The 14,655-nt window shown below is 43.7% G+C and overlaps 1 protein-coding gene across 1 annotated transcript in view; it reads right to left on the bottom strand.

Annotated features, from left to right (window-relative positions):
• LOC132831418 (uncharacterized) overlaps positions 1 to 14,655 on the bottom strand; it is a 37,332-nt gene that overhangs the window by 9,076 nt on the left and 13,601 nt on the right. The window contains exon 2 of the mRNA XM_060849552.1: positions 4,973 to 5,221. Coding sequence (XP_060705535.1) covers positions 4,973 to 5,221 — 249 coding nt within the window. The remainder of the gene's footprint in view (positions 1 to 4,972; positions 5,222 to 14,655) is intronic.

Below are 14,655 nucleotides of genomic sequence, written 5' to 3'. Positions count from 1 at the left end.
AGTTTGCACGTTCTCCCCGTGTCTGCGTGGGTTTCCTCCGGGTGCTCCGGTTTCCTCCCACAGTCCAAAGATGTGCGGGTCAGGTGAATTGGCCAAGCTAAATTGCCCGTAGTGTTAGGTAAGGGGTAAATGTAGGGGTAAGGGTGGGTTGCGCTTCGGCGGGTCGGTGTGGACTTGTTGGGCCGAAGGGCCTGTTTCCACACTGTAAGTCTAATCTAATCTAATCTATATCTGTCAGCCAGGGCTCCCTGATTGGCCCAGGTTAACAGCCCCAATCAGGTAACTCATATCCAATGAGATTCACCTGGCCAACCTCATTCCAGTCACTACAGGCAAACTAAGGTATAAATTGACATTACAAAGGCTTTTTTTTGGCAGGTGGAGGTGAGGAACCCCAATCTCCCTGTCACTGAAAATAAAGAATTACATTTATCTAGAACCTTTCATAATGTCCTAAAACCATTTATACAAAGTACTTTCAAAGTGTGGTCACTGTTGTGATGTGGGAAGTGCAAAAGCCAATTTGCACACAGGAGGCTCCCAAGAACAGCAATGTGATAATGACCAGATATCTGGTTTGCATGTACTGTTGATTAATGGGTAACTATCAGCCAGGACACTGGGGATAACACCTACAGCATTTCTCCCATCTTATGCAGTGGGATCAGAATGCAGGTGGACCTCACATTTACAGTCAACTTGAAAGGCTATATCTCCAACAACACAGCATCCCCATCAGCACTGCACTGGATGGTTCACTTTGATTTGGATTTAAGACTCTGGAATAGGATGTGAACACACATGCTTGTGATATAATGACAAGCCAGCTACCACCTGAGCATTCTCTAGGTAAACTAGTGTAGCTTTCAAATCCTAGAATAACTCTAAGTTGTCACTTAGCATTAAACCAGCAATGAAGGCTAATCCTAATTCATTGAGGGTCAATCAAGCTATTAAATATCTTCTATTTATTTATAAAACTAAAGTTGGATGCAAATTAATCTCTCGCTCTCAAATATGGAGTTACTCCTTTGTTCTCCATTTAAAAAAATATTACTTTAATGGGATATAGGTGTTACTGGCTAGGTCAGCGTTTGCTGTTCATCCCTTGGGAAGGTCATGGAAAGCTGTCTTCTTAAACTGCTATGGTCTACATAGTGTGGGTTGACCCACAATGCTGTGAGGGAGGGAGAGGGCAAGGATTTTGACCGAGCAACCCCGAAGGAATGGTAGTACCTTTCCAAGTCATGATGGTGACTGGTTCAGAGGGAATGATGTGTCACGGGATCCATTACTTCTTCATGAAAAGACTCGATTCCTCTGTGGAATTTTACCTGATTATATTATATTGTATAAGATTAAGCTTAACAACAATGATGCTATTAACTCGTTAAGTGTCATGGGATCCGTCTACTTCTTCATGAAAAGACTCGATTCCTCTGTGGAATTTTACCTGATTATATTATATTGTATAAGATTAAGCTTAACAGCAATGATGCTATTAACTCGTTAAGTGTCATGGGATCTGTCTACTTCTTCATGAAAAGACTCAATTCTTCTGTGGAATTTTACCTGATTATATTAGATTGTAGCAACAATGATACTATTAACTCTTTATTGTATTTTAGCCTAGCAACAATTAAGTATAACTATGACTATGTGGCAACTGCTCTCTACCAGCTACTTATCAGCTACTTATTGTTTTCTCAGCTAATTAAGTGTTTAACGCGACCTTTAAACAATGCTGACCGAGGCACAGTTTGAGATTCCAGTTCTTTAAACAAATGATGTAATTGCTTAACTTAGACTGTAAGGGATATAAAAGCAGAGCTAAAACAGACAGAACTCACTCTTGTCTTGAAACACAGACAATGAGTCACCCAACCATCCTCTGAACCACCAGGCTTGCAGAAAAGACACATTTGTGCAAAATACGGACCGATCGGATGAAACATACGGACGGCTAAGAGTTTGCTGAAATACGCCTGCCTAAAAGATTCTCGGTTGAGGCACTGCATTCTAGCCTGAAGAAGATACAATCTAAACCAACTAGCTGATACACGCTAGTCTATGAAGATCCCATTTGGGACACTCAGGTATTAAGCTCTGCTTTTATCCTAGGTATCTTTTAAGAACATTCAAAAAGGCTGTAACGATTGTGATTAACTGAAAACATCTGATTGTGAGTATTCAACTTATTATATTGATAAATTTCTATTATATTTTACACCACACACTTCGTATTCGCCGAACCTTTATTTGATAAGATATGTTTACCTTTGTGTTGGTATGTTAAGTCTAGAACTTAGCTGAGAAGGCATTAGGATTGACTTAAAGTGAATCCCTCTCACTCCTAGGTGAAAGGATAAACTGAAGGGACCTAGAGACCTGCGATAAACCCAGCCGAGTTTGTAGCTATCAGGACCATACAGTCAATAGGGACCACTGGTAAACTTGACAGGTAACGGCCTCAGGTATATGCCCGAGGTACTGTAGTTTAATCCGGTAGTAACCCATACCTATTGAGGATATCCACCTGAATAACATAACAGATGTTTCCATGTATCTGCTACCAGGTCTCACCACCTCTCAGGCAAGAATGAGTTTTTCATGGTAACCTCTGCTGGTGAGGGGAATTGAACACACACTTGATAGTACCTACTCTACAGTACAGATCATCTTCCCAGCCAACTAAGCTAATCAGCCCCTGATGAGTTGTGAATCCAAAGTCAATAAGACTACTGAACTGGGATCTTGTCCTCCAAGATAGGTGGCACTGTGGCGCGATTACCCAAAGTCACATGTCTTTGCACTTTTAAAATTGCTGCAAATGTGTTGCTGGTCAAAGCACAGCAGGCCAGGCAGCATCTCAGGAATACAGAATTCGACGTTTCGAGCATAAGCCCTTCATCAGGAATAAGAGAGAGAGAGCCAAGCAGGCTGAGATAAAAGGTAGGGAGGAGGGACTAGGGGGAGGGGCGATGGAGGTGGGATAGGTGGAAGGAGGTCAAGGTGAGGGTGATAGGCCGGAGTGGGGTGGGGGCGGAGAGGTCAGGAAGAGGATTGCAGGTTAGGAGGGCGGTGCTGAGTTGAGGGAACCGACTGAGACAAGGTGGGGGGAGGGGAAATGAGGAAGCTGGAGAAATCTGAATTCATACCTTGTGGTTGGAGGGTTCCCAGGCGGAAGATGAGGCGCTCCTCCTCCAGCCGTCGTGTAGTTGTGTTCTGCCGGTGGAGGAGTCCAAGGACCTGCATGTCCTCGGTGGAGTGGGAGGGGGAGTTAAAGTGTTGAGCCACGGGGTGATTGGGTTGGTTGGTTCGGGCGGCCCAGAGGTGTTCTCTGAAGCGTTCCGCAAGTAAGCGGCCTGTCTCACCAATATAGAGGAGGCCACATCGGGTGCAGCGGATGCAATAGATGATGTGTGTGGAGGTACAGGTGAACTTGTGGCGGATATGGAAGGATCCCTTGGGGCCTTGGAGGGAAGTGAGTGTGGAGGTATGGGCGCAAGTTTTACATTTCCTGCGGTGAAAGGGGAAGGTGCCGGGGGTGGAGGTTGGGTTGGTGGGGGGTGTGGATCTGACAAGGGAGTCACGAACGGAGTGGTCCTTGCGGAACGCTGATAGGGGAGGGGAGGGAAATATATCCTTGGTGGTGGGGTCCGTTTGGAGGTGGCGGAAATGGCGGCGGATAATACGTTGTATGCGCAGGTTGGTGGGGTGGTAGGTGAGAACCAGTGGGGTTCTGTCTTGGTGGCGGTTGGAGGAGCGGGGCTCAAGGGCGGAGGAGCGGGAAGTGGAGGAGATGCAGTGGAGGGCATCGTCGATCACGTCTGGGGGGAATCTGCGGTCCTTGAAGAAGGAGGCCATCTGGGCTGTGCGGTGTTGGAATTGGTCCTCCTGGGAGCAGATGCGGCGGAGACGAAGGAATTGGGAATATGGGATGGCGTTTTTACAGGGGGCAGGGTGGGAGGAGGTGTAGTCCAGGTAGCTGTGGGAGTCAGTCGGTTTATAATAGATGTCTGTGTTGAGTCGGTCGCCCGAGATAGAAATGGAAAGGTCTAGGAAGGGGAGGGAGGAGTCTGAGACAGTCCAGGTGAATTTCAGGTCGGGATGGAAGGTGTTAGTAAAGTTGATGAACTGTTCAACCTCCTCGTGGGAGCACGAGGCAGCGCCGATACAGTCATCGATGTAGCGGAGGAAAAGGTGGGGGGTGGTGCCAGTGTAGTTGCGGAAGATGGACTGTTCCACATATCCTACGAAGAGGCAGGCATAGCTGGGGCCCATGCGGGTGCCCATGGCAACTCCTTTAGTTGGGAGGAAGTGGGAGGATTGAAAAGAGAAGTTATTCAGGGTGAAGACCAGTTCAGTCAGTCGAAGGAGGGTGTCAGTGGAAGGGTACTGGTTGGTGCGGCGGGAAAGGAAGAAGCGGAGGGCTTTGAGTCCTTCGTGATGGGGGATGGAGGTGTACAGGGACTGGATGTCCATAGTGAAAATAAGGCGTTGGGGACCGGGGAAGCGAAAATCCTGGAGGAGGTGGAGGGCGTGGGTGGTGTCCCGAACGTAAGTGGGGAGTTCTTGGACTAAAGGGGACAGGACCGTGTCGAGGTATTGGGAGATGAGTTCGGTGGGGCAGGAGCAGGCTGAGACAATGGGTCGGCCGGGGCAGGCAGGTTTGTGGATTTTGGGCAGGAGGTAGAAACGGGCGGTGCGGGGTTGTGGGACTATGAGGTTGGAGGCGGTGGATGGGAGATCCCCTGAGGTGAACTTTTAAAATTGGCACTGTCACCCACGGCTAGCCACTTCTACTGTTCCTGTCAAGCTACAGGATTTCCCATCTGCTTCTCCTCCTCCTCCTTCTGCCCATTCAATTCCCCCATATTCTGCACAGCCCAACCCCTCCAATTCTACCCTCAGGTGACAGCACGAGTTAATAAAGACCAGCTTTAACAATTGCATTTTGAACACAACGTACTCTCTGCAGAATGGTTTGCTGCTGTTGTTTCAATGGTTTCACACTGACACATCTCCAATACTCCCAGACCATCTTCAAGCGTGACATTGCAGTACATGTTCAGCCTCTTTGTTTGGCTTTTGGCAGCCTCACCAGTCACTCTTCTGTTACTCAGTGTGGCGTTCAACATTAACTGGGCATAACCCCTGTTCACTTCAGTAACAACACAAGTCGATCCATCCTTTCTCCTTCCCTTCCTGTCAGCAGAACCTTCGGAAAAAAAGTAAGCAATTAATCAAAACGATGAAATGTCCATTTTGAGGGGGTGATATTGCAACATTTATTTTCATGTTATTTTCTAATAATTGGGTTTACAGGGTTTTTTTTAAAGCATGTTGCACCTGAGAAAATCCTTCGGAAATTTTCCAAAATTCCTTCCAGTGAAAGAGATAAGAAATGAACTATCCAATGAGTTACAAGAGATGTATAGAGACAGACAGAAAGATAGAAAATAATATGGAGATAAAGATAAACATAAATATTGTTGGCCACCAACTTTCCACAACATCAGCCAAACAGCCAGAATGTTACTGCATAAATGTTTTTGTATTGGCTCATTGGTGATAAATGAGATCTGTTTTACATCAAAATAAGCTTCTGCAGATTGAACAATGGATCCCACACATAGCAGATTTAGGGATATGGATTTATCAGGCTTCCTCAGATGGCATTTAGATTCATCAATAGCAGCAAACTCATGAGGCTGGTAGAAAAAGAATGTTTTACTTCCTATCTCGAGTTTCCATTAGAGACTTCTTTCTTAGTCAGCTTTAATTTGTTGTTATCTCTCTTTTTGCTGTGTTATGGACCAGACCAAACCTTCCTTAAAAATATATTCAGAAGATAGTGTGGACCCTAACTTTTCCTTATTTTAAACGTAAGTCTAAGACGCTGCATTCCAGATGCAATTCGATTGGTCAAACAACTTAAGTAAAACACAATTTATTCATATACTCTAGTTAAAATACAACGAGAGACAAAAGAAAAGAATTGGCAATGCTGCAACTCTATTGGAAAGCTTAACAGAATAGAAATAGTAATTGTTCCAATATAGCAATATCCCATAAACACATCCTTGGCAAAGACAAAATCAATAAAATAGATTATTTCACATGCAACTCTAGCAGGAGGAAATACATCAAGAGAACTCAGAGAAAGGGTGTTGCCGGAGAGATGTACTGTAGCAACAGACACGGCAGCAACCGCTACTGAGAGAAAGCTAAAAAACTAAAACATCCCGGTTCTGTGAGAGCTTGATCCTACCAAATCAAGCTGCCTCTGTTGTTCCAACTTAACAAAAACCCAAGGCCTCACTACTGTTTACTTTATAAGTTTTCAATAAACATCTCTTCACCTCTGCCTTAAAACCTTTCTTTATAAATCCAGGACAAATCAGACCTCTTAAAGTTATAGTATCATCACAGCTGGTCCATCACAAAGCTTGCTAAAATACATACAGCTGGATTAAAAATATATTGAAATAGATCAGAACTTCAATCTAGTGGGTTAGCTAAATAGGGGTCGATTAGATTAGTTGAACAAACAAAAAACATGAAAGAATAGAGTCATAGAAATGTGCAGCAAGGAAACAGACACTTCGGTTCAACTCATCCACACCAACCAGATATCCTAAATAAATCTAGTCCCATTTTCCAGCACTTGGACCATATCCCTTGAAACCCTTTCTATTCATATACCTTTTAAATGTTGGAATTGTACCAGCCTCCATCACTTCCTCTGGCAGCTCATTCCATTACATGCACCACCCTCTGTGTGAAAATGTTGTCCCTTTGGTCCCTTTTAAATCTTTCCCCTCTCACCCTAAACCTACGCCTTCTACTTTTGATCTCTCCTACCCTGAGGAAAAGACCTAGGCTATTCACCCATGATCTTCATGATTTTATAAACCTCTATAAGGTCACCTCTCAGCCTCCAACAGTCCAGGGAAAACAGCCCCAGCATATTCAGCCTCTTCACATAGCTCAAACCCTCCAACACTGGTAACATCCTTGTAAATCTTTTCTGAACCTTTTCACAAGTTTCAAGCAGGGAGAACAGAATTGTATGTAGTGTTCCAAAAGTGGACGAACCAATATCCTGTACAGTCACAACATGACATTCCAACTTCAGCACTCAATGTATTTACCAGTAAAGGCAAGCATACCAAATGCCTTCTTCACTTTCCTATCTACGTGGAACCCCACTTTCAAGGAACTATGAACCTGCACTCCAGGGTCTCTGTTCAGCAACACTCCCCAGGACCTTACCATTAGGTGTATATGCCTTCCCTGATTTGAGCAACCAAAACATGATGAGCATCAGAATTTGGGAATGGCAACAGAAAATGCTGGAAATGCATCAATAGTGAAGGAGAAAGTGATTTTTCTGCTTTTATCGGGACTTAGAACAAGAGGTAGCTGGGCTGACATAAAGCAACAGAAAGCCAGACAAAATACAGCAGTAATCTATTTGGATGTGACAACGAATTAAGGAGAAAAAGTCAGATAAAGGTACAGAGGGAGGATAAAAATATTCAAAAATCTTCAGGAACCAACAGAATAAAAGTTTTTTAAGGATTCATGGATAATATAGTTTGTGGTGACCCCGTGAAACTAGTTAATTAGATAATAGATTTCTGTTTGACAGAAAATTGCACTCTTTTGATTAATATCTTGGTTATTCAAAGCAATCACAGCACATTTTCAATACGGAGAGGTGTCAATGCGGACCTCGGTGAATAGAGATTGTGGGAACCTGCTAAATGGAGCAGCGGTAGAATTCAGTCAGTGCTGAGGGCAGAGGAGGTGTTAAACCAAGGTACACAGTAAATAGATAAATAACCACAGAATTGTTGTGGTGCAGAAGGAGGCTATTCAGCCCATTGTACCTGTACTGGTTTTCCAAATGAATGTCCCACCTAGTGGAACTGGCGGGAGAGGGGTAATGTCAGAGGACTAGTAATCCAGAACTCCCCAAGCTTATGGTTTTGAGGGCACTGTTTAAATTTCATGAGAATGATGGTGAAATTTGAATTTAATAAAAATCTTGGATCAAAGGCTAATCCAATTGAACTACTGCCAATTGTTTTTGATTTGTAGAGTTATTAAGTACGGAAACAGACTTTTCGGTCAAACCAGTCCACACTGACCATGTTCCCAAACTAAATTAGTCCCACCTCCCCGCTCATCGCCTATATCCCTCCAAACCTTTCCTGATCGTTAACTTATCCAAATGTCTTAAATGTTGTAACTGTACCTGCATCTACCACTTCCTCTGGAAGGTCATTCCACACACCAGTTATGTAAGAACGTTGCCCCTCATGTCCTTTTTAAATGTGCCCTCTAGTTTTGAACTTCTTCATTCTAGCGAAAAGACCCTTGTCATTCACTTCACCTATGCCCCTCATGATTTTAAAACCTCAATAAAGTCACCCCACAACCTCGTATAATTCATTAAAAAGAAGTCCCAGTCTTTCCATTCTACTTATACTCCGTTCCTATCAAGATCCTGGTAAATCACTAAGGGATCCACCTGCAATACATCCAAACTTACTGATGCTACAAACAAATAGGTGGAATCATGGTAATTAATTACATCCAAGGGGTTAAAAGTCAGATTCACTAAGCAACAGGGATCCAAATCACATTAAATAAAAATTGGATAAAGATATAAATGAAAGTGTCCCATTACTAAACTAAAACATACATATACATAAAAGCCAAATAGTTAGATGTTTAAATAAAATGACGGGAAAGCTGAACCTCTGCAGCGTTTTTACATTTTTGGGGGAATCTGCATTTAGGCAACATTTAATTGACTTGTTTTTTTTTGTACTCAATGGAGTTTCTAAGGATGAGAGGGGATCTGATTGAAACTTGCAGAACACTGAGAGGTGTGGATAAAGTGGATGTGGAGAAGATGTTTCCACCAATAGAAGGGACTAGAACCTGTGGGCTCAGCCTCAGAGTGAAAGGGAAGACCCTTTAGAGTAGAGATGAGGAGGAATTTCTTCAGTCAGAGGCTGGAGAATGTGTGGAACTCATTGCTGCAGAAGGCTGCGAAGGCCAAGTTGTTGAATGTATTTAAAGAGATGGTTAGGTTCTTGATTGGTAAGGGGATCAAGGGTTATGGGGAGAAGGCAGGACAATGGGGTTGAGAAACATATCAACCATGATCAAATAATGGAATGGACCTGGTGGGCTGAATTGCCTACTTCTGCTCCTATATGGTCTATCCCATAGCACCTTTGTGAAGGGGATCAGGGAGTTCTCTGTGGTGTCCTGGATTGTGTCTGTTTCCCAGTCGGTATGGCTTAGGAGTGGGGAGATATCTGTCCAATGTCACATTGTTAACCACATTCATAAATACTGGGGGAAAACACGTTAGTCTGTGAAATCGGCACAGCCATCCTCTCTGCATTCCTCCAACCAAACTTCACATTTCTCAGCATCAAATTCCATCTGCCCTGTGCCTGCCTAACGTACCAGCCAATCTATAACCTCCTGAGGTTTGTTTTGAAGCTGGGAAATGTGTAAATAGTGGCATAAGAAATGAGCCAAGAGATGAATACTGTACAATGCAAGTCCCTGAGTTCTTTCAAACATCTTGAAAACTCTGATTCTGAGAAAGCAGCTTACCTTAGTTTTATAGCACTCCATGCAGTAACAAACATATTGAACTTCTTCATAATGGTCCCAGTTCCTAGTCATCACTGTTTGCTGATTGTTATACCTCACACAAATTGCAAATCCCAATCTCTGAATTAAATTTGAACCACTGAGGTGAGATTTTGGATGGGAAACACATGTAGGTACACTGTAAGTTAAAACAGTTCCAACCTCCACTTCTCTTTCATTTAAGTGGAACCTTGGGTTTGCTATGCAGCTGACCATAATCCTTCCCTGAGCTGAGGTGTGGAGATGATTCAGAATCTAAGCAAATGTCAAGGAATCACTGGCACCATCGAGACAAGCTGTGGCCAACTTGGCATTTGTGGCATCTACTGCTCGAGTCATACAGACCCTTTTGGTCCAACCAGTCCATGCCAACCATGTTTCCAAATTAAACTAGTCCCACCTGCCTGCACTTGACCCATATCCCTCCAAACATTGCTTATTCATGAATTTATTGAAACGTCTTTTAAACATTGCAACTATACCCATATCCACCCACTTCCTCTGGAAGTTCATTCCACACACAAACAACTCTCTGTGTAAAAAGATTGCCCCTCATGTATTTTTAAAATCTCTCATCTCCCCTTAAAAAAATGCCCCCAGGTCTTGAACTCCTCCACCCTAGGGAAAAGACACCTACCATTCGCCTCACCTATACCCCTCATGATTTTACAAAGCTCTATAACGTCACCCTCACTCCAGTGAAAAAGTCCCAGCCTATCCAGCCTCTCCTCCATTCCTGGCAACATCCTGGAAAATCTTTTCTGTTCTCATGCCTCCCTTTTGTTTAGCAAACTTCCACATTTTGAGGCATTGTGGGCTTTGAAGTCAGGCCCTGTATACCTCAAGTCATTAATCGGGGAGGAGCAGCAACTCCTTACACCAAGCTGAGTGGGAATCACTGCTTATTTCAGCCTCTCTTAAAAAACACCACTCTTTACTCTTTCTTCCTTAACCAACAATGGAGATATTTTCTAAACGACCTGTTCAGAGATGCTATTGCACATATCTGGAGCAGATGAGACTTGAACCCAATCCTTCTGGCTCAGAGGTAGGGGCGTTACCCCTGTCCCACAACTTAAAATGAATTGTTAAAATGATGTGTTTAAAATGAACGCTAACATTGAATTTGCCTTCCCAACCAACTTAACCTGCGTGTTAACCTTAAGAGAATCCTGAACTCGAACTCCCAACTCCCTTTGTGCTTCAGATTTCTGAGGCCTTCCCCCATTTCGAAAATAATCCACACTTCCCTTTGTCCTCCCACACTATATTCCATCTGCAACTTCTTTGCCCACTTTCCTAACCTGTCTAAGTCCTTCATCAGCCTCCCTGCTTCCTCAACACTACCTGTTCCTCCTATCTTAGTGTCATCTGCAAAATTAGCAACAATGCCCTCAGTTCCTTCATCCAGATCATAATGTATAACATGAATATTTGTAGCCCCATCAGTGACCCTTGTGGAAATTCACTAGTCATCAGCTGCCATCCTGAAAAGGATCCAGTTATCCCTATTCTCTATCTCCTGCCAGTCATCCAATCCTCTATCCATGCCAATACCTTGCCCCTGTGACCATGGGATATTATCTTATTTAGCAGCCTCCTATGCAGCTCCTTGACAATGGCCTTCTGGAAATCTTAATAGATCATGTCCACTGGTTCTCCTTTGCCTAACCTGCTCATTACCTCCTCAAAGAATTGTAACAGATTTGTGGGGCATGAGCTCCCCTTGATGAAGCTGTGCTGACTCAGCCTTACTTAACCAAGCATTTCCAAGTACTCCACAATCTCATCCTGAAGAATGAACACTATAATCTTACCAATGTCTGAGATCAGGCTAACGGGCTTTGTCTTCTGCCTCCCTCCCTTCTTAAATAGGGGTGTTAAATTCACCATGTTCCAGTCCTCTGGAACCCTCTCTGACCCCAATGATTCCTGAAAGATCACCAACAGTATCTCAACAATCTCCTCAGCTATCTCTTTCAGAACTCTTGAGGTTCAGTCCATTTGGTGATTTATCCACCTTCAGACCTCGCAGCTTCGCAAACACCTTCTCCTTAGTGATGGCCATGACATTAACCTCTGCTCCCTGACTCTCTTGAAGTTCTAGCATGCCGCTGGTGTCTTCCACCATGAAGATTGATGTAAAGTGCCTATTCAGTTCTTTCGCCATTTATTTGTTCCCCATTGCTACTTCTCCAGCTTCATTTTCCAGTGGTTCAATGTCCACTCTCTTACCCTGTGTATATCTAAAAGCACTTTTTGCAATCTTATATTTCTAACTTGATATTTCATCTTCTCCCTGCTTATTACTTTTTAAGGTATCTTCTGCTAGTTTTTAAAGGATTCCCAATAATCTTCACCCCCACATTGTATGCTTTTTCTTTTGCTTTTATGCTGTTGGCTTCCCTTGTCAGCCATGTTTAAGTCCTCTTGGGAGCTACCTAAGCTGCAGTGTACTGCTGGGAGGATTTGTCAGGTGATGAAGGAAGTGGCAGTGGGCAGAAATAGAGAAGTAAGCTTCTCTTTTTCAGAGTGACCAATGTACTGATTCAGCAAAGCCCCTTCAACAGAAGTTTCCAAGTCGTTGACCTAGATTTGAGTATAATGGAAAATTAGTCTTTGTGGTTTCCTATGAGCAGCCATTTTGGGCAGGTCCTGTTCACTACTTTTCTTGATATTGCAAATAGAATCAGAGAAAGAGGACATTTCTCCCGTTGTACCTGTGCCACATCTTACAAAGAGTTCTTCATCTGGTACCACTCAAACAGCTCTTTGCCCACAGCCTGATACGTTCCTCTTTTCATTTACAACTACTTATTTAATTCTCTTCCGAATGATTGAATCTGCTTCCACTGCCCTCCCACATCACAGCAGCTCCCCTCAAACAGATTGTTCCCCCACGTTATTCTGTCACTGTGCTCTCTGGTCATGACACTGGCAATAATTTCTCCACATTCACAGAATCGCCACCCTCTGAGGCCTTCAGCCGGAGAAATTTGATCAATTTCATTTTATTTTTTGACAGGATTTTTTTCACAATGTGTCAGTGGAAAGGGCCTGGAAGCCACTTAAGGGTCAGACACATTGCTGCGGGGCTGGAGTCACATGTAGGCCAGATTGACATGAGTTAAAAATACAAGTTGTAGGTTCAGAAGTAGGCCTTTCAGTCCATCGATTACTATCCGGGGACATTACCCCTTATGGTGCTGCCTCTATCCCCATCCCTCCTGATTGGCAGGTGTTCCAATAAAACTACAGAATCCCTACAGTGTGGAGGAAGGCCATTCAGCCACCAAGACCATGCCAACCCTCCGAACAGCATCCCACCCAGATCCAATTCCCTACCCTATCCCTGTAATCCCGTATTTCCCATGGCTAACCCACCCAACCTTCACATTCCTGAACACTATGGGCAATTTAGTATGACCAATCCACTTAGCCTGCACATCTTTGAACTGTGGCAGGAGACTGCAGCACCTGGAGGAAACCCACGCAGCCACAGGGAGAACGTGCAAACTTCACACAGACAGTCACTTCAGGATGGCATCGAATCCAGGTGCCTGGCACTGTGAGGTAGCAGTGCTAACCCCTGAGTGACCAGTTTCTTTTGTTTAATGGAATAATTATTATAACCTGGATTCTAGTCATTTTTATAGGTATTTTTAATCCTTTATGTTAGTGTTTGCACATATGCCTGGAGTGAAATTTGGAGTGAAATTGACAGACATCTGCAGTACATGGTGAAATAAAAATAACCATATTAAGAGGAATAACTTTTAATAGTATTACAATAGTTTTAAACTTTAGCCATTAGTCAACCATTATCTATTGATCAGCAAGATGATTGTAATGAGATCGGCCAGTTGGGCCTCATAGAATATGAGATCCCTGACTGGGGCTGTTAACCTGGTCTAATCAGGGAGCATTGGTTGATGGATAGAAACACGAATGTCAAGGGTTCTGTTCACTCTGAGAGCTGGCACTGAGGGAGCTGGATCAGTGTCAAGTAAGATGTATATGTAAATAATGGGTGACTTGGTGATAGGATATGGGCCTCTGTGGAAGTATTTCAACAGCAAAACCAAATAACCATTTCAAATAGGACGGCTATGTCAACAGCATCATTCATATGCACTACCAATGTTAGTGACAGCACAAGCCAAACTCTAGTCCCGTTGTTCCACTGACGTCCAAAAAGGATTGTCTGATAAAAGCCAGTTGAAATACTCTGGCTAGGATACATTACAAATGTGACCTAGATATCTGGGGACATAACACTTTCTCATAGGAAAATAGGCCTCACTGAAAGCTGGAACACACTAATGGACAAATTCCAAGAAAAAGTAGGCCATTCAGCCATTCTATAAGATCATTCTGATCGGTTTCCCATTCCACATTCCCCCCTTTTCGTAGAATCACTACAAGGTGGAAATAGGTCCTTCAGCCCAACAAGTTCACACCAACCCTCCGAAGAGTAACCCCACCCAGACCCATTCCCCTACCCTATTAGTCCACATTTTCCCCTGACTAATGCCTAACCTACACATCCCTGAACACTATGGGCAATATTGCATGGGCATGGCCAATTCACCCTAATCTTTGGATTGTGAGAGGAAACCGGATCACCCAGAGGGAACCCCTGCAGACACAGGGGGAGCATGTGCAAACTCCACACAGTCACCCGAGGCTGGAACTGTACGTGGGTCCCTGGCGCTGTGAGACAGCAGTGCTAACCACTGAGCCACTGTGCCACCCTATCCCGGATCAACTTCGATTCCATGCCTAATAAGAATCAATCCACCACACAGCCTCAAAAATATTCATGGATCCTGTCTTCTGAGACACTGAGTTCCAAAAAGACGCTGAGAGAGAAAAGAAATGCCCTCATCTCTGTCTTAAAAGGGAAGGCAAAAACAAAATGAGTAAAGAAAAGTTTGGATAGCCCAGAAATGATACACTGTCTAATTG

The sequence above is a fragment of the Hemiscyllium ocellatum genome, chromosome 33, assembly GCF_020745735.1.
Source record: "Hemiscyllium ocellatum isolate sHemOce1 chromosome 33, sHemOce1.pat.X.cur, whole genome shotgun sequence".
Taxonomy (NCBI): Eukaryota; Metazoa; Chordata; class Chondrichthyes; order Orectolobiformes; family Hemiscylliidae; genus Hemiscyllium; species Hemiscyllium ocellatum.
This window is presented reverse-complemented; position numbering and strand designations above follow the sequence as displayed.